Genomic DNA, 23,958 nt, shown 5'->3' with positions numbered 1-23,958 from the left:
GGCGTGACGTCATAACGTTGCGCCCGGGACTCTGATGGTCATAGAGATGACTGGTGACCGATTCGCTCTCCGGGCTCTCCATAAAGAGGACCTGTCACACCGATTCCTATTACAAGGGATGTTTACATTCCTTGTAATAGGAATAAAAGTGATCAAAAAAAAAGTGTAAAAATAAAGAATTAAGTAAAATAAAAATAAAAACGCCCCTGTCCCCATTATCTCGCGCGCAGAAGCGAACACGCATGCAGGTCCTGCCCACATATGTAAACGCCGTTCAAACCCCACATGTGAGGCTTCTTTGCGTACGTTAGAGCGAGAGCAACAATTCTAGCACTAGACCTCCTCTGTAACTCGAAAATAGTAACCTGTAAAAAATGTTAAAGCGTCACCTATGGAGGAGATTTTTAAGTACCGAAGTTTGGCGCCATTCCATGAGTGTGCGCAATTTTAAAGCGTGTCATGTTAGGTATCTATTTACTCGGCTTAACATCTTTCACATTATACAAAAAAATTGGGCTAACTTTACTGTATTGTTATTTTTTAATTCATGAAACCGTTTGAAAAATTATTGCGCAAATACCGTGCGAGAAAAAAAAGTTGCAATGACCGCCATTTTATTCCCTAGGGTGTCTGCTAATTATATTATAATATATATATATATATATATATACAGTGAGGAAAATAAGTATTTGAACACCCTGCTATTTTGCAAGTTCTCCCACTTGGAAATCATGGAGGGGTCTGAAATTGTCATCGTAGGTGCATGTCCACTGTGAGAGACATAATAAAAAAAAAAAAAATTCCAGAAATCACAATTTATGATTTTTTAACTATTTATTTGTATGATACAGCTGCAAATAAGTATTTGAACACCTGTCTATCAGCTAGAATTCTGACCCTCAAAGACCTGTTAGTCTGCCTTTAAAATGTCCACCTCCACTCCATTTATTATCCTAAATTAGATGCACCTGTTTGAGGTCATTAGCTGCATAAAGACACCTGTCCACCCCATACAATCAGTAAGAATCCAACTACTAACATGGCCAAGACCAAAGAGCTGTCCAAAGACACTAGAGACAAAATTGTACACCTCCACAAGGCTGGAAAGGGCTACGGGGAAATTGCCAAGCAGCTTGGTGAAAAAAGGTCCACTGTTGGAGCAATCATTAGAAAATGGAAGAAGCTAAACATGACTGTCAATCTCCCTCAGACTGGGGCTCCATGCAAAATCTCACCTCGTGGGGTCTCAATGATCCTAAGAAAGGTGAGAAATCAGCCCAGGACTACACGGGAAGGAGCTGGTCAATGACCTGAAAAGAGCTGGGACCACCGTTTCCAAGGTTACTGTTGGTAATACACTAAGACATCATGGTTTGAAATCATGCATGGCACGGAAGGTTCCCCTGCTTAAACCAGCACATGTCAAGGCCCGTCTTAAGTTTGCCAATGACCATTTGGATGATCCAGAGGAGTCATGGGAGAAAGTCATGTAGTCAGATGAGACCAAAATAGAACTTTTTGGTCATAATTCCACTAACCGTTTTTGGAGGAAGAAGAATGATGAGTACCATCCCAAGAACACCATCCCTACTGTGAAGCATGGGGGTGGTAGCATGCTTTGGGGGTGTTTTTCTGCACATGGGACAGGGCGACTGCACTGTATTAAGGAGAGGATGACCGGGGCCATGTATTGCAAGATTTTGGGCAACAACCTCCTTCCCTCAGTTAGAGCTTTGAAGATGGGTCGAGGCTGGGTCTTCCAACATGACAATGACCCGAAGCACACAGCTAGGATAACCAAGGAGTGGCTCTGTAAGAAGCATATCAAGGTTCTGGCGTGGCCTAGCCAGTCTCCAGACCTAAACCCAATAGAGAATCTTTGGAGGGAGCTCAAACTCCGTGTTTCTCAGCGACAGCCCAGAAACCCGACTGATCTAGAGAAGATCTGTGTGGAGGAGTGGGCCAAAATCCCTCCACCAGTGTGTGCAAACCTGGTGAAAAACTACAAGAAACGTTTGACCTCTGTAATTGCAAACAAAGGCTACTGTACCAAATATTAACATTGATTTTCTCAGGTGTTCAAATACTTATTTGCAGCTGTATCATACAAATAAATAGTTAAAAAAATCATACATTGTGATTTCTGGATTTTTTTTTTGGATTATGTCTCTCACAGTGAACATGCACCTACAATAACAATTTCAGACCCCTCCATGATTTCCAAGTGGGAGAACTATATATATAATGTTTGGGGGGGGTTCTGATTAATTTTCTAGCAAAAAAATTTTGATTTTTACATGGAGAGAAGTGCCAAAATTGGCACGGTGGTAAAGTGGTTAAGAACCCCTCCATTCTGTTGTCAATAGTAGAAATGTTACAGTACACTTGAATGCTAGTTACATGTCAGAAGGCAGAGGTGCCGTTTATGTTGACATTTCAAGTGATGCAATAACTGTAAAGTGTTAGTAATAATTATGCAATTTACAGCATGAGAAGTAATAGCAAACACATATTGAAAAATACTTACTGGATAGCCGGGGTATCCAGGGAACCCTGATTGCTGCTGATATGGGTATGCCATTCTGTAGAATAAAGGTGGGGGGAAAAAAAAAACACACATTTGTACATGGAGAAACTAAATATCAGTAAGTTCAATTGCGATCAAACAGTTTCATTGAACTACAGTATTTATAAAGCAAAATACTAACATCACACAACATGTTTATCTGGCATTTTCTGTGCACCAAAAGTGTGTGTTACAGCCAAGAGACACCTTCAGCCTTTTCTAAGCTAAATTAAAGACGGAATTATAAATGGGAGAAATCCAAAGTGCTAATTTTAAAAGGTTAATATGCAAGTTATTGTCATAAAAAAAGAGTTTGGGGACCTGGGTCCTGCCCCAGGGGACATGTATCAATGCAAAAAAAGTTTTAAAAAAATATGAATTTTTTTCAGGAGCAGAGATTTTAATAATGCTTAAAGTAAAATAAAAGTGAAGCATGTTTCCCGTGTTTATAGCACAAAATGAAATCTCTAAAAAAAAAAAAAGTAATTTAAAACTCCTCGCGGCTATAATAAATGTTTGGGTCACGGCAATAAAGATCGAAGTTATTGAAAAAAAAAAAAAATGCGTGGGGGTCCCCCTAAAATTCCATTACCAGGCCCTTCAGGTCTGGTATGGATATTATGGGGAACCCTGCGCCAAATTTAAAAAAAATGGCTTGGGGTTCCCCCCAAAAATCTATACCGGACCCTTATCTGAGCATGCAAACTGGCTGGCCGCGGGAAACAAGGGGAGCGAGGGAGCACCCCTCCCTCCCTGAACCGTACCAGACCACATGCCCTCAACATGGGGACAAGGGCCTCATCCCCACAGCCCTTTCCCGGGGGTTGTGGGGGTGTGGGGCTTATCAGAATCTGGAAGCCCCCTTTAACAAAGGGGACCCCCAGATCCCAGCCCCTCCTATGTGACTTGGTAAGGGGTACATTGTACCCCTATCATTTCACAAAAAAAGTGTGAAAATGTTAAAAACAACAGACGGCTTGGGACAAGTCCTTTATTTAAAAAAAAACAAAAAAACAAACACGCCATGTCCCCTGGGGCAGGACCCAGGTCCCCAAACACTTTTTATGACGATAACTTACATATTAACCTTTAAAATTAGCACTTTAAATTTTTCATGTTCGTGTCCCATAGACTTTAACGGTGTTCGAACGAATGCCTGTTCGCATGTTCTGTTGCAAACCGAACTGGAGGGGGGGTGTGTTCGGCTCATCCCTAGTGTATTAAATACAAATCTATGACCGTGAATAAAAATAAATTGCTATGCATAGCAAAGTCCAAAATAAATTCCAAAAATCACTCCTCAATGTGATCAATTGTGTTCTCAAAGAAAAAAAAGACCTTCGCCAACCCCAAAAGGCTAACACTCAACCTTCTGGGTTGACCTTCACTACAAAGCTCAAATAAGCATGTGTCAAGCAACAGGACCAAAAGTAAGAAAACAAATGTCTATGACTAGATCCATCCCATATATGCAGCCCAGATTATTAATCTGTGGAACTACAAAGCCCAGCTCCACATCTGCCTCAATCAGTCAAGTGTCCATGGATGATATGCAACCTTCAGGTTCAAAGATAGATATTGCTCAATAAAAACACATTATTAAAAGCACCTCTCGGTCTTGTTATGCCTCAGTAGTAAAGTGAAAGCCCTCCTGCTCACGGTGTGTGCATTTAGTCCAGGAAAGCTGTAACTCGACCCACGTCTCCAAACACTGAATATACATACTGTGAGCAGGACAACTTCGACTTTACTACTGCAGCATTAAGCTTTCTCCTTCCAGACATCACTGCTTTGAAGATCTCGAAAGGTGTTTTTTCCATACATAGCCATTGCCTGACTGAGGCAGAAGTTGAATTGGGCTTTGTAGTCTCACAATTGAATAATCTGGGCTACATATACAGGCTGAATCTGGTTGAAGACATTTGTTTCCTTACTCTTGGTTGTCTCTGCGTCCTGGTACATATGCCAAGTTGAGCTTTGTAGTAAGGGTCACCCTACAAAAAGGTGAGCATTTGCCCAGTAGGATTGCGACTGTCTTCTTTGCAAACAAACGTGATCACCATTAGAAAGTGATTTTTGCACATATTTTTGGAATTTATTTTGAAATGTATATCAATTTATTTATTATTATTTTTTGTGGTTCACTGCAATAGATTTCTATACATACATATTTACATATCAATATTTATATTGAACAGCACAATTTTCCATAATGGATCGTATTGTTAGTAGCGCATGAATTTGGATTTTAGGCAGATAACACATGTACACAAACACGAAAAAAAAATAGCTTTCTGACAATGCCAGGGACAGAAGCTACCACAGCAGTGACAGCTTTGTTGGACATAACCAGATCATTTTGTGCAAAGAAAGACGAATTGTCTTGCTGCATAACAATGTTTTGTCGATAAGTTCTGGAGTGGAATTGAGCAAATGAACTGCTCCAAAAGGTCGTTACCGTCAGTCCTAGCACACGCATGCAGCGCCACAGGGAAGACCGAATTCAGGATTGGAGTTGCCAAACCTGACTGTATTGTTTGGGAGAACTGCCAAGTACTCCAAACAATTTCACAGATTCAGAGAGGACTTCTCGATATTCAGGGTCTATCAGAATTCTTCCAAGGTTTGCAGAGTTATTGACATATTGGGAGTCCATTCTCAGAAAGGTCTGCTCCCAGAGCAGCAGATTGTCCAGATATCTTATGAGTGGAATGCCTCCGAGACTAAACAGGCCCAGAACTGGTTTGAGGAACTGCATATTGTGACTGAGATCTGAGCTGTCCGATGACGGCAGAGATCACAGCCATTAATAGGTGTACCAGCTGCTAGTGTGTTTACAAAATGAAACTGTAGAAATACACATTCATCTTCCCACTTTTTATTTTTAAACAATATGGCAGTAGGGAAGTGGTTAAAAAGACAGGGCATCTTTAAAAAAAAGGGTAGCTAGAGTCTTATAACAAGACACTGGAGGGTAAAACTGGGGAGGAGTAGGACCAACTCTTGAAAAAATGCATCGGAAAGGGAGAGTACTTGGAACCATTTAAGGAAAAAAGGGGAGCGGTGCTTTCCACCTCATCAGAGAGCGCTTTGCATGGATTTAGAAAACCCAAAGCATTCTCTGAATGGCACCAATGCAGAGCAACCAACCTCCTGTGTTCAGAATGCAGCAGCAGCTCAGCATGAGACCTGGAATCAAGTAGCCATCATCACTGGAGTAGCCGGGTATTTCCAACTTCCAGGGGCATCTACCAGGTATGGCATTATAAATAGCCACATTGTTCCAAGGCTGGACTAACGTAACCATGTCCAAAATATCCATACCTGGAAATTATTATTGTAATCATGAATTTCATACCAATATTACAAAATGAAAACCATCATCTCTGCATTCCTGTAAGTGTGCAATTCCATTCACTGTATCAAAATAAGGCACTAGGGAAGGTACCATTTTACCACAAATTGTGTGCATATATCTGGTAAAAGCAGTGAGCCAATCAAACAAGTAGGGCATGAGATTGAGGGTGTTCCCTACTCCCCCTGGAATGCAATGCCAGCGATGAGAGGAAGAAACCTAAAGTGGAGGTTCCATCAAAAAAATAATTTTGCTTTAAATTGTAGATTACACCTAAAAAATAAAAATAAATAAAAAAATTAAACATTTTGCCTGTTGCTATGCGGAACCACGAAATCTGCCTTCCTGTCCACCTAGGATCTTGACGTCAGCTACCTCGGCTCCTAACAGCGCTAATGCTCCTGGGAAATGTGGAGTCATTCAGCCGTGCACCTCCCCTGTGCCTCCCCTGTATGAGAATCTCGTTATTGCCTAGCAGGAAGTGATCTCGGCGCCATTTCCAAACCTGGCATAGCCCTGTGTTTATTTTGTCTGATCACACCGTGAGTTCTTACAGCATTCACCCGGAGAAGGAGCGAACAGACTGCATTTCCTTCACTCCATCGTGCCCAGCATATACAGCATTTGGGACTCCTTCACAAACCTGTCATAGACAGTTGTTAGCCTCGTCGGCACACACCCTGATTTAGAAGAGCACGCTGAGGAGAAAGATTGCGCTGCTGTTTAACACATCGTTCCCTGTATCTACATCACATCGTTCCCTTCTTGTTGTTGCTCTGTTGCCATCACAACGGCGTACACTTCCGCAGCCGACGCTCTTTGCGATGGCAACCCAACTCATAGACGGCGCCGCGCTGTAGCAGTATTGCGCAAGATCGGGACGGGTCTTTCGTCATCCCAACTAATCCAGGAAGCAACAGCTTGTGGGTTTCACTTTGCCCACAAGCAAAATGGGAAATCACGGGAAGGCTCAGGAGAAATAAATATAAGGTATTTATTGAATATAAGTCGGCGGAACTTAAAGACGTAGTATGCGGTGATTTAAAGAAAGATAAAAGGTCCCATTTTATAAAAATTCAAAAACAGAATGGAAACCCTGCTTTAACTTTTTGCTAGAAAAAAAGCTGCGTGCGAATGGATGTCATTTGGTTTTCAAAGCAATTATCTTAATTTTCCTTTAACGTTCCTTTTATAAGGTAGAATCATTAAGACAGGCGGATACCAGCATGTCCATCTTAGAGCAATTCTACAATTCGCACTCTTGTGGAGACGTGTCGTTTTGCCAAGCAATGCAGCATTTTTCTCTAAATTGTCAGCGTTTCAGTACACTTATAGAGCAATCAAGGAAGGATACCTTCCAAGCTAAGAAAACGTGGATTCATTTCAACAAGCATTATAAATACTAGTGTAATAAAGAGACATGTACCATTAGAACATTATGAAATGTGCATGGTTAACGCCATAATTCTATGTCATTTTGTATGAATTTGCTTAAAATTTAAACCCGATCACAAAAATCTCATAAGTTATAACTTGCAAAAAAGTAAAATTCCATGGTTTAAATTAGGGATCCTCAAACTACGGCCCTCCAGCTGTTGCAGAACTACACATCCCATTAGGCATTGTAAAACTCTGACATTCACAGACATGACGGGAATTGTAGTTCCTCAACAACTGGAGGGCCATAGTTTGTTGTTTACAAAAGTTTATTGAAAGTATAAAAGATTAATTGCATACAGAGAATGGCATAGGGATCAATACAAAAGTCTACGGAGTACTACAGAATGAATCATACAACCTGGTAAAGAATAACATTGCATATAAGTAGAAAAAAAAACGAGAAAAAAAAAAAACAGCGGATTATAGATATTCTGCAAGAATGGAAATGTCTCTATTGCGAGATGTTCCAGTTTGACCTAATTGATCTAACGTCATATGTGTAGGCTATCATTAAGGGTATGATGGACTCTTTCAGAAAGTTTAAGTACTTCCATTCTCTCTAATACCTGCGACCAAAGGACATTACTGGATCTCCAATTAAGTGCTATCATCCATTGGATGGAACTACACAGGGAATGGAACAGTCTGGTGCAGGAGGTAGGGACATCTGGGATTTTGGCATATAAGATGCATATTTGGGGGGTGATAGTGATTTTATGTCCTGAGGATCTCTCAAATCTGGTTGTCGCTGCACTCCAGATTTGGTCCAGAAGAGGGAAGCTCCAAAATGTGTGTAATAATGTACCCTGCACTAAACAACCTCTGAAGCAGTTAGGAGATACTGAGGGACAGAAGAAATGAATCTTGGAGGGTGTGAGGTACCATCTGGAAAAAAGCTTCATTGGGGTCTCTCTAAAAGAGATAGCTTTATTACACTTGCGGAGGTTCTCAGACAGAGTTCCATGTATCTGTCAGGAAGGAACAACCAAGATCTTCCTCCCAATGAAGCATCGGGTTAGATTTCTCCTGTAGATTGAGGTTATTGAGGTAGTGGTATAAACGGGAAATCATCCCTTTGTCTCTGGAAGAAGTTAGGCAGATCCTTTCAAATAGTGTGTTGGTAGAATGGGTGGAAAGTGAGACAAGCAGTGTAGGAGGATTGAATTAGAAGGTAGTTCGTCATTTCTGATGATGGGAGGTTGAGGGCCATAGTTTGAAGACCCATGGTTTAAATCTTTAGATTTAAAAAGAATACCTTGAGATCCTGCCATAAAAAAAAAAGTCTGTATTCAGTAAGGTCACCAGATATTCATAATGAAATCCGAGGATACCCTACACAACCACAAACCACAGCCCTTGTGCAGCCACACTTGGCTCCTAATCCGAACCCAACTGAGCTAATCCACAAATAAGCGGTCACTGCACAAAGCCAACCATAGGCAGCCAAGGCATTCCCCACCTTGAAAGTATACACGTCCCTTGTATATGTGCAGGGAGGGTAATGCATCAGCCACAAAGGCTACTCCTTCTGTGACGCACTTGTGAATACCAGGCAGCTCCTGCACCTCAGATCTTGGGCAAGTTGGTAACTGGCACATTTTCAAAACAAGCACATGTTTAACTGTGGTGACAGAAGGCAGAGTTTGTTCCTAAAATTTAGAGCTACAGCTTCTTTGGGATTCAGGCTTTTACTTTATTTAATTTTTTGAGGGGTAAAGGAACTGAAGCTGAACGTGTACAGACCTTAAAAACAGAGTTCCACCCAGAAATGGAGCTTCCGCTGTTCAGATTCCCCCCCCCCCTTCCGGGAGAGAGAGGGGCGGATACCTATCAAGTCCAGGTATTTGCTCCCACTTCCGGCGATTTACCCAATGTCTGCAAACCATCACCCGCCCACCACCCCCCGCTGTCTTCTGGGAGACACACAGGTCACAGAACAATAGCAGGGACCAATGAGAACGTGCAGCTTGACTCGCGCAGTAGGGACCCCCAGTGTGTTATTCGGTGGGACTACAGGTGTGACATTCCTCTGCAAGCTCCAACAAACAGAATATATGCTCAACCTGAGCAGGGATTGCCTTGCAATGCAGATGGCCCTTGAAAAGGATGGCGATGCTATATGGCTGCTGTTATCTGCCACAAGTGTGCCAACTGAAGAGTGATGACAGGCTCTAAGCCCAACCCCTCTTCGCTTTACTCCTAATCATTGCTGGTTCTCCTCTTGCGAATATAGAGATATTCATGGCTCCACATGGAGTGAAGCAGAAAACCATTTAGTCTTCTGTTAAACACTTCACTGTCAATCCATTTCTACATTTTTTGATTTTCTGCACACATTTAAAATAAACCATTGTAGGCCTCAAGAAAACTTAAAAACCCCAAAACATTTTCTGAAAGCAGGCACCCTGGAGAATAAAATGGGGGTAGAGCCAATGTCTTACGATATTAGCACAACAGCTTACCAAGCACAACGTTTCAGTAAAATACACTAAAGTACCAAGGTACTTGAAAGCAGTTGGACAGCTTACATCTGATAGCCGCTTTCCAAATACACGCAAACGGGTTGATTTACTAAAACAAAAGTGCAAAATCTGGTGCAGCTCTGCATAGAAACCAAAGTTTTTTTTTCCCTCAGTTTATTTGAACAAGCTGAAGTTAGACGATTGGCTACCATGCACAGATTTTGCACTCCCAGTTCTAGTATATCAGGGGTAGGCAACCTGGCCCCCCCAGCTGTTGCAGAACTGCATGTCCCATCATGCCTCTGGGAGTAACTGTAACATACAGCCTTGCAATGCCTCATGAGAAATGTAGTTCCACAACAGCTGGAGGGCCCCAGGTTGCCTGCCCCTGTAGTACATCATATTTTGACAGCAACAGGGGCGTTTACACACAATGAGGTCGATTTACTGTTTGTCCATGGCAGAGAAAGGGTTTAAAGGGCCTAGCAAGATATGGATATTGTGAAAGAGGTCAAGGGGAAATGGAGAACCACAAGGAGAACTGTGCAAATCTATAATTTTCCCTGCAACTTCTGCTTGTTGCTGCTCCTGCAGCAAGCCAGAAATAGAGTGCCTTTTACAAAAGCTTGCCCATCGACCCCAAAACCCCTTTCACACGAGGAGTTTTTCAGGCGGTTTAGCGCTAAAAATAGCGCCTAAATACCGCCTGAAAAACTCCTGCCCAGCAATCTCAATGTGAAAGCCCGAGGGCTTTTACACAGAAATAATGCGCTGGCAAGCAGCATCTTTGGGAAACCGCGGTAATACCGCCCGCAATGCGCCTTTTTCGGCCGCTAGTGGTGTTAATACCGCACCACTAGCGGCCGAATCCCGCTGCAATTCCAACTGTATAGCCCCGCTATTTTTAGCAGCGCTATACCGCCACCGCACCTCCCACCCCAGTGTGAAAGGGGCCTAAAAATGGTCAGAATTTTTCTATTTATCTAGGAAATATATGACTCAGTACTAGAGTTCGACTGATATGGATTTTTCTATGGCCGATATTTAGAAATTAGGGTGGTTGATGGCCAATACATGATGCAGATGTTTTGCGGCCAATATATTTATTTATTTTTTTCCTTCATCTCATAAACTCACCCACTCCCACTTGATGTCCTCAGTACAGGTGGCACTGGCAGGTGGTACCGATTATCACCGATTGGCACTGGCGGGTGACACACTGAGCCGATAGTGTAACAGTGTGTGAAACTGACATTAACTGAATGCAGAGAGAGACTAGCTGTCAAAATTCAGCGGTGAGCGAGACCCAGCAGCTATCAAACACCATCCAATGATTGGGCCGCTTAAGAAAGGGGGTGGGGCCACATACACGTAGCAGCCCGTCCAGATACCATCACATTGGCTGGTGTTTGATAGCTGCTGGGTCCTGCCCACCCCCAACATCAACGCTCAATTATGACAGCTCCTCTCTCTGCATTCAGTTACATGTCAGTTTCACACACTCAGCAGCTCTGGAACTAAATAAACTGGAGGGGTTTGATTATTGGAAAAGAGCAGCCATTTTATCTGCCCATCAATGATAAAAATTAATTAATATCTTTCACTTCCATTGTAGAACATCATTTATCCAACAGATCATTCTTTAAATTTTTACAATTGTGCCATGCTTTACAACTTCAATACCCTGTTGCCCCAGGAATAAATGGTACATGAATTCATATGCAATAGAGGTGCCCCAATATATTTCGATACTGGTCTACCATTTTCCAACTTGTGTTCAGTTTAGTTACTTTTTGATCCTAAAGTTTCTCTTTTTAGCATCATCCCTGAAAATGTGGTACCTCCAATGTCCACATTATTACAGATGCAAGAGATTTTTTTGCACACAAGTTATTCACAATGGCAGTGTACCTTTTTTCCCCCCCTTTTACAATGGCGCAATGTTGTTTATACCATCTAAGAGACAAGTTAACTTAAAATAGGGGTTGTCCAAATATATTCCAAAAAAATGGTCCCCCTAGTTGGCTTCCACTGCACTAGCTTTATCCACTTTCTTTAGTTTGCCAAGACTACCATGTACAGTTGACATGTCATGTGTAGAAAAATTATGTCTCCCAAGTTTTTTGCCATTTTCAAACTCTTATTATGGTATATACCCTGTAGAATGATATTCGATATACCCGAAATTATGTTATTGCACTTTGTTGATATTACGGTCTTGTATGAGGAACAAAAAGTGTTCTAATTATTACATTGTTTTATTGTATGCTTAAAGCGGGGGTTCACCCTATAAACCCAAAAAAAAAAAAAAAATGTTTCTTCTACCATAAAATCAGGCATTGTAGCGCGAGCTACAGTATGCCTGTCCCGATTTTTTTATCCCCGTACTCACCGTGTACTCGTACATCGAAGATACCGACTCCCCTCGGGGAATGGGCGTGCCTATGGAGACGGAGGATGATTGACGGCCGGCTCTGGCGCGTCATGCTTCTCCGGAAATAGCCGAAATAGGCTTGGCTCTTCACGGCGCCTGTGCGCAGGCGCCGTGAAGAGCCGAGACCTACTCCGGCTGTCTTCGGGGAGAGTGACGTGCCAGGGCCGGCCGTCAATCATCCTCCCTCTCCATAGGCACGCCCATTCCCCGCGGGAGCCGAAATCTATAATGTACGAGTACACAGTGAGTACGGGGTGTAAAAAAATCGGGACAGGCATACTGTAGCTCGCACTACAATGCCTGTCTCGATGGTAAAATCGTGTCACTGAGGGTGAACCACCGCTTTAATTGGTGGAAAAATGCTCGAAGTAGGGGTAAACTCAAATCCATAATTTTTACCTATAGGTAAGCATTGAAGGATTACCTATAGGTACTGTAAATATCTCCTACATGTGCACTATTTAGGAGATGTTAAGGCCACCTTCACACTAAGGAGTTTTACAGGCATTTATTGAACTACAAATAGCGCCTGTAAACTGCCTCTTCTGCAGTCCCAGTCTGAAAGCCAGAGTACTTTCAGACGGCTAGCAGTCGAAAATCGCAGCTAAAATGACAGTAAAGCGCCACTAAAACAGCACCCCGGTGTGAAAGTAGCCCTACTGTAGATGCAGCCGGTGACATCAACAGCGCATGCACTCTGAAGGAACGGCCACCCTTCTGTGCCTTAAATGTCGGGTCACATGCGCTGGAGTGACATCATTGCAGCTACGACACAACCACTCACACAGCCAGAGTCCACAAATCGGAAGCAAGACCGGGTGAAGATAGAAGCGCCTTCAGCGGTGACAGCTCGCCGCTGGAAGGCTTTGTTCCAAGGTAAGTTTCACATAATGTGCTAGTATGCCATGCATATTAGCACATTGACGTTTTTATTGTTTTTATAACCGGCAAACCAAACATGCAGCGTTTTACTACCACTTTCATAAACCACCAATTACTACCACTTTAATAAACTTTCATAAACATTCGATTGAAAAAAGTTGTTAAAGCGGGAGTTCACCCAATGATGTTTTTTTTTCCTCTTTTCCCCTTAGATGGATGCTCGTTTTGTCTAGGGGAATCGGCTAGTTGTTTTAAAATATGAGCCGTACTTACCGTTTTCGAGATGCATCTTCTCCGTCGCTTCCGGGTATGGGTCTTCGGGAGCAGGCGTTCCTTCTTGATTGACAGGCTTCCGAGAGGCTTCCGACGGTCGCATCCATCGCGTCACTAGTAGCCGAAAGAAGCCGTACGTCGGTGCGGCTCTATACTGCGCCTGCGCACCGACGTTCGGCTTCTTTCGGAAAATCGTGACGCGATGGATGCGACTGTCGGGAGCCTCTCGGAAGACTGTCAATCAAATAGGAACGCCCAGTCCCGAAGACCTATACCCGGAAGCAGCAGAGAAGATGCATCTCGTAAACGGTAAGTACGGCTCATATTTTAAAACAAATAGCCGATTCCCCTAGACAAAACGAGCATCCATCTAGGGGGAAAAATTGTTATGTACGGGTGAACCCCCGCTTTAAGGGGACAATAGAAAGTTTAGTATTTGCTCAAGGATTTCAGTCCCTGTGACATTGTCATCAGGTCAGAGAGGGGAACACTAAGAAAGCAAAACATTCCTGAATATTCTTGCCTTTGCTGACACCCGTCTCTGAGCCTTCTGACATGGCATTTTTCTATGGAAGCTTACAATTAAACACACCTAAACTTGGCACCAGGCCTGGTGGTGGAGTAGTTCTCACACCTGTCTTACCTCCCATGTTCTCACTCCTCCCTCTCACTTTCAGTCTTTAACTACATGTAATAAATTTTCTTTCTACCAGACATCTAATAATTGCCATTTTACCAACCTCCTGGGCTCCGCTTCCCAGTTGCTGGAAGAATCTAAAGCCTAGGTTTTCTGTCTTTTAACCCAGCAGGACTGGAAAAAAAAAAACTGACAGTTTAGGAGCTGCTGTACCAACTATCCAAACGTTAGTACAGCAATCTTCCCTGCTGTGCTATTGTGTTTTGACAGTGATGGAAGTCCCCCTCATGGTCAATTACAAATGTAAATTTTTTTTTTTTAAAGGTGACGTCATTTCTTACTTTAACAGTGGTTGAATCTCTGATCTTATACACATATTACTCTAATAAAACATTTTCTAAAGCAGCCTTTTTTCAAGTGGGGTGTCATGGCAAAATGCCTAAAAATTTCACAAAAACTGTCAACGAGCTAGCAGGTGGTTAAAAACAGCTTATTTTGTTACACAAAGCTGTGGGCTCTTACTGCACAGGATTACAACCTTGGGCACTGAGGGCCAGTATCCATTGTCCCATCAACCAATGACAAACAGTTGATAAGGAGCACTTCATGCACTTGCACTACATCCTTGTTTGTCTCTTCCCCTGCCCCACTTTGCCCATATTGGGGTCATGTTAGCCAAATGAGGGAGAGAATCTCTGGCTGAAGAGAAATGCTGGACTACTAGTCAGTACCAGTGTGCAAAGGTATTTGCATTGCAAAAATAAATGCTCTCATGTTGGGTGTCCTACGCTTTTGGATGCTGTTGAGTTATGTAATGCTATTAGTTTTGTTTTCTTGGGGTTTTAGAATGGGGTACCTCGAGATTGTGGAGAATATAAAAGGGTGCACCGACTGGTAAAATAAAATGCTACAATAAAGCGCTGGCACAGAACAGGTGTTTTCCGTGGGTCAGCTAATGTCTGATACAGGAGTGGTTACATTTTTACACTGTGTAACAGAAGCCATAACGACTATAGACTCCATTTACCTGAAGCATTTGCATAAGCAAAATGTCATCATCTCTCATTCTCAGTTTTGTCAGCTGTGGCTCTTATCCTCACAGATGTAAACATATCCTATGCAGTCACCTGAATACATTTCAAGCCCAAGCACCCTGTGATGCTTTCAGGGGTGCCTCAGCAAAATGCCCAAAAATTGTAAACAAGCCAGTGGTTGGATTAAAGATGGATACACAATATACAATTTTCTTTAGATTTCCCAAAACCATGTAATAGGAAGTCAAATATATGAGAGAAGATACTTACCCGAGCACGATCTCGAGCCACTGCTGTGTCAGAGAGCAGTGGTTCTCGCTGCCGTCTTCCTCCTCACTGGGCAGACTGATGGCAGCGAAAGTCATTGACTTCTGCTACTATCATTCAAATACTGCGACGAGGGCCCGGCCACCCAATCTGTCTATAGACGCAGACAGGGCAGCTTGGGAGCGATCCCACACAAGTGCCCTTATAGGAAGTGGCTTTCTATAGGGGCACTCAAATGAAGAGGAGGAGCCGGAGAGGGATCCTAAAAGAGGTGGATCGGGGTCGCTGTGCAAATCCTTTGCACAGAGCAGTCAAGTATAACACAATTTTAATAAAAAGGGGAAGCATTAAATGTCACTTTAAGGGATGACCACTTATACGGTTTACATTAAAAGGAAGATAAAAAAGGTAGAAGGAAGGAAAGTGAAAGAAGAAAATGAACCATAACTCTAGGGTGTCTAGTAAGGTTTAGTGCTCTTTGTTTAGGTTGAAAGATAAAAAAAAAAAGGACAACTTCACTTTTAACATAACAATAAATGCACATATTTTGCTGGAAGAAAAAAATGTGCATTATCTTTTCAACAGAGGGCTGCAAAGTTTTGCACCTGTGATCAATGGATAGCAGGTACAAGGTCAGGCTCCTGCATACTCTTCTTCCTCCAGCTTTTGGCTCCAAAAATGTAAGGGCCTTCAGTTTGAAAAAAAAAAACCTTATTTTGTTCTTATAATGGTACATTTTCTCAGTTTAAACATTTGATACATTTTATTTTCTACTGTGAATAAAATACTGTATGGGTTTATGTCACAGCATTCTGTTCTTATGATTTTGCACATTGTCCCAACTTTTTTGAAATTGGGGGTTGTACTTTTACATTGCTACACACTTTAAAAAGTCTACTAGTTTAGGCTGGGTTCACACTACGGTTTTCCCGTCCGTCAGCCGCATACGATTTCAGTATTGAAAACGTACGGGCCCGGACGGGAAAACGTATAGATAGAGAATGCATTGCAAATCGTATGCACTCAGATGCATCTGGGTGCGTACGATTTGCTGGCAAAACGTTTTTTAAATGTCCGCAAAACCGTGTTCAACCACGGTTTTGCGGTCGTTTTTAAAACAGTATGGCAAACGCATACGTTTTCCTTTAACATTAATGTTAATGGAAAACGCACATGTGTGCGGTTCCATACGTTCCCGTCCGTTTCAGCCGCATACGGTTTTCCATATAAATCGTATGCGGCTGACGGACGGGAAAACCGTAGTGTGAACCCAGCCTTAGTCACCCACTGGGTTTCTAATGTTTGGAACACCAGGTGAGAAATACCTTTACTATAGTTCCTGGCTTTGTTCCCACCTACTACAAAGTTTTGATTACTAAAGCGATCACATTCTTCTTGTTGGACATTTTATTGAATATAAAAAAAGAGAAATTAAACAAAGACCCCTTTCACACCGAGGGTGCTTTTCAGGAGTTTTAGCGCTAAAAATAGCGCCTCCACAGAGTGCTTTTACACTGGTGATGCGCTTGCAGGACAAGCCGTGTCTTTGGGGCAGTGCGAGAGCGGTGTATACACCGCTCCTAAACCGCCCCTGCCATTGAAATTAATGGGCAGCGCCTGCAAAGCGGCGCTTTTCACCCCTTGTTAACCCCTTCAGCACCAGTAAAGCGTCACTAAAAAACGCACCCCAGTGTGAAATGGCTCTAAAAAGACCAGGACTCCCTCACAGGTGTAACAGAATTATAAAAAAAGGATACACTAGCATTTTTATTTTTAACCACATCAATACCAGCCCATTGTCATATGACGTCCACAAAGGACCTCTACCGATCCGGGTGGATGTCATACGACGTCCTGGGCTTTGTGGGGGGATATCTGAATGATGCCTGCAGCTAGAGGCATCATTCAGATATCCTTCTCTTCTGCCAGCGATTCTGCACAACGTAAGAACGATCATAGCGGCGGTTCCGCCGCTAGATCGTTCTTACAGGCGGTGGGATGGGATGGGACATCCCCCCCCCCTCCCGCCGCCATCCGGTGCTTCTCTGGGCTCTCCCGTGCCATCGGGGGCCCAGAGAACGAATTGTCTGGCGCTGGCAGGAAGCATAGAGATGACTGGTGACCAGATGGTCACCAGTCATCTCTATGACCGTCGGAGGACCCGGGCGCGATGTGATGATGTCACGCCCGGGTCCCCGTAAGTAAACAAAGCCGCAATTGCGGCTGCTAAGCAACAGTTATCATGAGATCGGTGAATTTTTTTCACCGATTTCATGCTTTCAGGCCTGGAGGAGAGATGTGGGGTCTTATTGACCCCGCATCTCTCCATAAAGAGTACCTGTCACACACATTCCTATTACAAGGGATGTTTACATTCCTTGTAATAGGAATAAAAGTGATAATAAAAAAAAATAAAGAAATAAAATTTCTTTTAACACCCCTGTGCCCAGTAGCTCGCGCGCAGAAGCGAACGCACACGCAAGTCCCGCCGACATATGTAAACGCCGTTTTAACCACATATGTGAGGTATCGCCGCGTGCGTTAGAGTGCCAGCAACAATTCTAGCACTAGATCTCCTCTGTAAATCTAAACTGGTAACCTGTAAAAAATTTCAAAGCGTTGCCTATGGAGATTTTTAAGTACCGAAGTTTGGCGCCATTCCATGAGTGTGCGCAATTTTAAAGCGTGACATGTTAGGTATCTATTTACTCGGTGCAACATCATCTTTCATATTTTACAAAAAAATTGGGCTAACTTTACTGTTTTATTTTAATTCATGAAAAATTTCCAAAAAAAAGGCGTTTGAAAAATTATTGCGCAAATACCGTGCAAGATAAAACGTTTCAATGACCGTCGTTTTATTCCCTAGGGTGTCTGCTAAAAAAACATATATAATGTTTGGGGTTCTGCGTAATTTTCTAGCAAAAAAATTATGATTTGTACATGTAGGAGAGAAGTGCCAGAATATGCCTGGTATGGATGTGTGTATAAAAAAAAGCCGTGTATGGAAGTGGTTAAAAGCCAAACTTCAGGATATGCAGATATTTTCTAAATCATAACAAGGTACTTCTATATTGGAATTTTTGGTGATCTTTGTAACTTTCCCAGGAAAAAAAAAAAAAACTATGCCGAAGCTTGCTATAATAAAGACTGGTCACTGCTGCCGCTCACTTTTCTCATGCAGGATGACTGATCCCATTTTCACCTCTTCCTGTACTTTTCTGCAGGCAGCCTGCAGTCAGTGGTCCTGCTGGGGCCCCTCCCACTGCTCTTCATTCTGTACAGTTTATGTACACTGCACTGATGATGTAACTGCTAGATTTACACAGTAATAACTGGGTTTACGAAAGGCAACTAGTGCACACAAAGTATTTTGCGGCTATTGCAGTGGCACCCCCTATATGTATTCATGCGTGGCATGAATCTATCCATGGCCGCTGCGGCCCCTCCCCTATTCAGGCGACCAGCCCTTTTTAGGATGCGGGGCACCTGAATAACAGCGGCAGAGGTGTTTTTTTGAAGCACCCAATTTGAGCCATAGGCTCTAATAGGCTTTCAAAATAGAGTGGACTCGGAGCACAGAACATTGCGATCAGAACCTACACAGATGTGTTGGAAAAGCCCATTAATATTCGCTTTCCCAACAATGAACCGCCTCTCTGCCAATCAGGAAACACCGGTCAGATTCTCGTCAACCGATCGGCTGAAAGGACAGGCGATCATATTGGACTAGCAGGAAGAAAGAAGAGAGACACGCCGGAAGTATAGAGGACACAGGAGGACCCGCCACCCGTCCCACAGCTTGCCGCTGCCTGTTCCACAACTTGCCACCATCACCCGCTGCCCGTCCCACCACCAAGATTGGGCAAGTGTCAGTCAGACAAGTGCGGGGGGAGGGGGGTTTTGCAGTGGCTGCAGTTGATGGGCACAGGGAAGCTGCAATTGATTTTTTTCCCCAGAATTTTTCAGTTTGTTTGCGCTCCCCTAAAAATTTTGAGCACCAGCCGCCACTGGGGTATTAAAGGGGTTGTAAAAGTTCCTGTTTCTTCACCTTAATGCATCATATGCATTATTATTATCATATGCATTAAGCCCAGGTTCACACTGGGTACGATTTGCTTCGATTTGAGATGCGATTTCACTTGTGAAATCGCATCTCAAATCGGCGGAATTTGCCGGCAATGACACCGTCCTAATCGGTGCGACGCTGCACCGATTTCAAAAAGTAGTTCCTGTACTACTTTTTGCGATTTAGGGCCACGATTTACATAGACATCTGTGCAGAAACCTGCACAGATGTCTCTTAAATCGCGTCCGAAATCGGGACTGCCAGCTGAACTCGCACGGCTTCACTCCCGCAGCCCAGTGTGAACCAGGGCTCAAGGTGAAAAAACTTCTAGCAGTCACCACCCGCCCAGCCCCCGTTTTACCTTACCTGAGCCCTGGAACATCCCACAGCAAGGACGCGCAGTCTCTCGGCCCTGGGTTGTTGGCTCTTGACTAGATAGATCGATAGCAGCACAGCCATTGGCTCCTGCTGCTGTCAATCAAATCCAATGATGCAGGCACCGGGGCCGAGTCCTGTATTCTGCGGCTATGGACATCAAATGGCGGACTCAGGAGCGCACCCGCAAGGTAACCCCCCAAGAGAGCGCTTCTCCTAGGGCACAGGTGTCAAACACAAGGCCCGCGGACCAAATCCATGTGGCCCTCGCAACTCTCCTGCAGCTGCAAGAGAGCTCCAGCCCTCCTCTGATCCTACTCCAGACCCTTAATTTCTGCTTTCAAGCAATGCATCCAGCTTCTTCCCAGCAGCAGCATAAGGAAAGTGGGGTGCACTGTGATGTAAGGGAGAGTGGGGGACTCAACTCTGGTGGGGTGGCTCTTGACATCTAATGTAAAGGGGAGGGGATGCGCTGAACATCTAATCTTACAGATACAACCGGCCCTTTGGAGGGCAATCGTAATGCTGATGCGGCCCACAATTAAATTGATTTTGACACCCCTGTCCTAGGGTGTTATCTGGCGCAGGTAGGAGCCGCCGGGGGAGGACCCCAGAAGACTACGTTTGAGGCCACTCTATGCAAAACTAACTGCACAGTGGAGGTATGACATGTTTGTTTTAAAAAAAAATAATAAAAATTAACCTTTAGTATCACTTTAAGGAATATATTTAACCACTTGTCAACTTGCCACAGTACATTTAAAAGTTAAAGAATATGAAAAAAAAAAACTTTTTTTAACCACTTTGCATCCAGTCTTGCCACCCGTAAGAACAATCAAGCAGTGGAACAGCCTCTATGATGGTTCTTATGGTGCAGAGAATCGCCGGCTCTAAAAGATATCTGAAGGATACCTGTAGCTGCAGGCATCGTTCCAATAGCTCAAAGTCAAGGACATTCATATACGTACCTTAGGCGAGAAGTGGTTAAATAAAAATGTACTTTTTTTTTACTTTTTATCACCAGTTATATGATGACACTGTACCACACTGGTGACAGCATGTTTAAAAAAAATTAAGTGCGCTAATACTTTGCTCCGATTCAACCAAAACCACCCACCCTTAGATGTATACTTACCAAGTTACAACAGCTGCAGTTTACATCCAGCGCAGCAAACCTCAAGGCCCTCGGGGTGCTTGCACATTATAGCCCCATGGGGGACTGTCCCATGGCTGGACACAACTCACAGAAGTCTGTTGGGCTGTAATGGGCAGGCATGGCCAGGACAGTGAGACTCGCAGCACTGGATGTAAACAGTCACTGACGGGTGCAGCTGCCCGATCAAAGTAAGTATGCATTTGTTGAAGTGGAGGGTGGGAGAAGTTAGGACATAAAAGCACCTGGTCTTAAAATGTACTTACCCTACAAGCACACAACGGCAGTAAAAACATTTGAAAACACACACATTCAGAGTGGGACAGACATGCAAGTAACCTCAAATGAAGCTGGGCTAATCATTCTAAGCAGTTCACTTTGGTCACAATGGTTTGTGCAATGCAAAGCCTGGCAATCCTAGAGTTGGTGAGCAGTTTTCGAAGAAGGAGCAAACCAAGCCAATTCCTGACCTTCCTTCTCATTGCAGTCAGAATTTTGATTATTTTATTCTGTGGTAGGTTGAGTTAGATGTACATAGATCAATTCCACCTGTACCAATTTACTGAAGGATTGCCAGTCCTCTATAATCCTGGAGGTTGTCATGCACAAGACGCTATTGCAGCTGACACCATGCTCTTTTCTTTCTTCCTCAAGACACAGACCTGGGGAGAGGAGCCTTTAGCCAAGTATATTACACCTAGTGGAATCATTACAGGAGTTCTGAAGGTGGATTCTCATAGTTGTATGATGAGTGCATTCTGTGTCATTTTATGCTTAATAAAGTAGTTTATTCCACTTCCAAGGCATGCAATTCCATGGTCTGTTTTTTTGTTTAGATTGTCCACAGTCCTTTTAGCAAATCAAGGGACCCTGATATAGTGAAGCCTGCAACAATGGTTTGGAACTTAACTGGTCACACCTGAGTGCGAGAGGGGAATTGATGGTGATCTGGTTAATAACAAACACGATTTTTGTGATTAAACATCCAACGGGGATTGCTACCGTGGAAAATAATCCCAATTGTTGTTTAAAACATTTGAGCAATTTGTCACGCGATTTGAGAGATCAAATCATACGACAAGTCGCAGCCTATTGGACGCAATGGCACAGTTCCAATCGGTGCGGCGCCGCACCGATTTGAAAACGTCGTTTCTGCACTACTTTTAGCAATTTCAGGTGCAACTTCAATAGACATCTGTGCATGAAGGCACACAGATATCAATCAAGTAGCAACTTAAAGTGGAGTTCCACCCATAAATATAACATTACATCAGTAGTTTTAAAAAAATGTCATTAGTCCTTTAAAGCGGTGGTTCCCCCTTAAAAACAACTTTTTTTTTATTCCACTGCCCCCCCACATTACAATCGAATTAAGGCACATCCACATCCGTGCATCCGGGTTGCGAGTCCCGCGGGAGTGGGCGTTCCTCACATGCTGTTGATTGACGTTTTGCCCAAAAACAAGCTCTCCCCCCGTCGCGTAAGCCGCGTCACGGTTGGCGAAAGGAGCCGAGCGGCGAGTCGGCGCTATACTGCGCATGCGCATCGCCGTTCGGCTCCTTTCGCCAACCGTGACGCGGCTTACGCGACGGGGGGAGAGCTCGTTTTTGGGCAAAACGTCAATCAACAGCATGTGAGGAACGCCCACTCCCGCGGGACTCGCAACCCGGATGCACGGGTGAATATGCTGTAGTAAGGTATGTACAGCAGGAAAAAAAAAATATGTGCCTTAATCGTGATGGAATGTGGGGGGGGCAGTGGAATAAAAAAAAGTTGTTTTTAAAGGGGAACCACCGCTAGAAAAAAAAATTTTTTTTAGATGCCTTCAAAGTGTTGTTGCTAGGCAGAATAGTTAATCTTCCCACTTCCTGCACCTAGGTGCTTAAGCTTCCTAACCTACACCGCACAGACTCCTGGGAATGTAGTGGGTGTAACTTTCGAAGAATTATGTGACTTGGACAGTACAGGTGCTGAAACTGAGATCTGCAAGGCTGAAATCCAGGAAGTCATACAGTCTGGCTTCATGATGCCCACACTTAAGATGGCCCCAGTCAATTTCTATTTTATAAAGTGTCTAAACGCTGTAACAACCTAACAAAACGGACCTTAGTTTACAGACTAACTTTACTAGAATACATTAAGCTTGTGTATTACAGGGGTATTTATATATAAAAAGTGAAATTGTGGACGGAACTCCGCTTTAAGTCGCACTGACCTTGCTACTATAAAAAAAAAAAAAAAAAAAAAAAAAAAAAAAAAAAGTGTAGTGCGATTTCAAAGAAGCATCAATGTGAACAAGGGTTAAAAGAAGGTTCAAATATGTGCGATCTCAGACATCACATGCGATTCGCACCTGCACTGCGGTGCTGATCACATGCAATGTCTGAGCAGTGCGAGTTCAGCCATACAGTTGAATTGCTGAACCTTGCATTGGATTCGCAGGAAAATAGTGCAGGGACATTTTTTTCCCCAGCACTAGACTCAGATCCCATGGGTGTTCTCACAAATGCAATCAGATTCATGTGCGAGTTCACAGTACACTCTGTGAACCGATCTTGGGGTGTAACTAACAATGTATTGACACCCGCAGCGGGCATTGTGAACTGTCTGCAGAAGAGACGCTGGTTCCCACATCGCATATATGTGAATCTATTCTAAGGGCCATGTCACACCACCAACTTCACTGGGTTTTCTTTGCTTATTTTCTCCATAAAGATAAAACAGCTGCATCTGACTACAATTCTTTTAAGCTGCAAATCACAGTGGTAGGATCGATCGATCAGCAGTGTTAGATCGCTCAGGTCTCAGCCTTAGAGCCGGCGGGGGACCAATGCTGCATCTACCTAGGCAAGTATGATTCTAAAAAAGAAAAAAAAGTTTATACTTCTTATTTACATGTGTCATCACTCAGTACCATATGGCAATTCTGTAACTCACAGGCCTATCTTGAACTACAACCAATAGAGAAAACATGTTTGAGAAATATTTAATCTTGAGAACTTTGTTTGAAT

General features: G+C 43.4%; 1 protein-coding gene across 2 annotated transcripts in view; it reads right to left on the bottom strand.

Moving 5' to 3' along the window:
- ANXA7 (annexin A7) overlaps positions 1–23,958 on the bottom strand; it is a 68,583-nt gene that overhangs the window by 34,762 nt on the left and 9,863 nt on the right. For both annotated transcript variants that reach the window (XM_040362246.1, XM_040362247.1), the window contains exon 2: positions 2,528–2,582. In XM_040362246.1, coding sequence (XP_040218180.1) covers positions 2,528–2,581 — 54 coding nt within the window. In that variant the 5' untranslated portion in view covers position 2,582. The remainder of the gene's footprint in view (positions 1–2,527; positions 2,583–23,958) is intronic.

This window comes from Rana temporaria, chromosome 8 (assembly GCF_905171775.1).
Source record: "Rana temporaria chromosome 8, aRanTem1.1, whole genome shotgun sequence".
Taxonomy (NCBI): Eukaryota; Metazoa; Chordata; class Amphibia; order Anura; family Ranidae; genus Rana; species Rana temporaria.
Note: the sequence above shows the minus strand (reverse complement) of the source record. Positions and strands in the feature narration are given on the sequence as shown.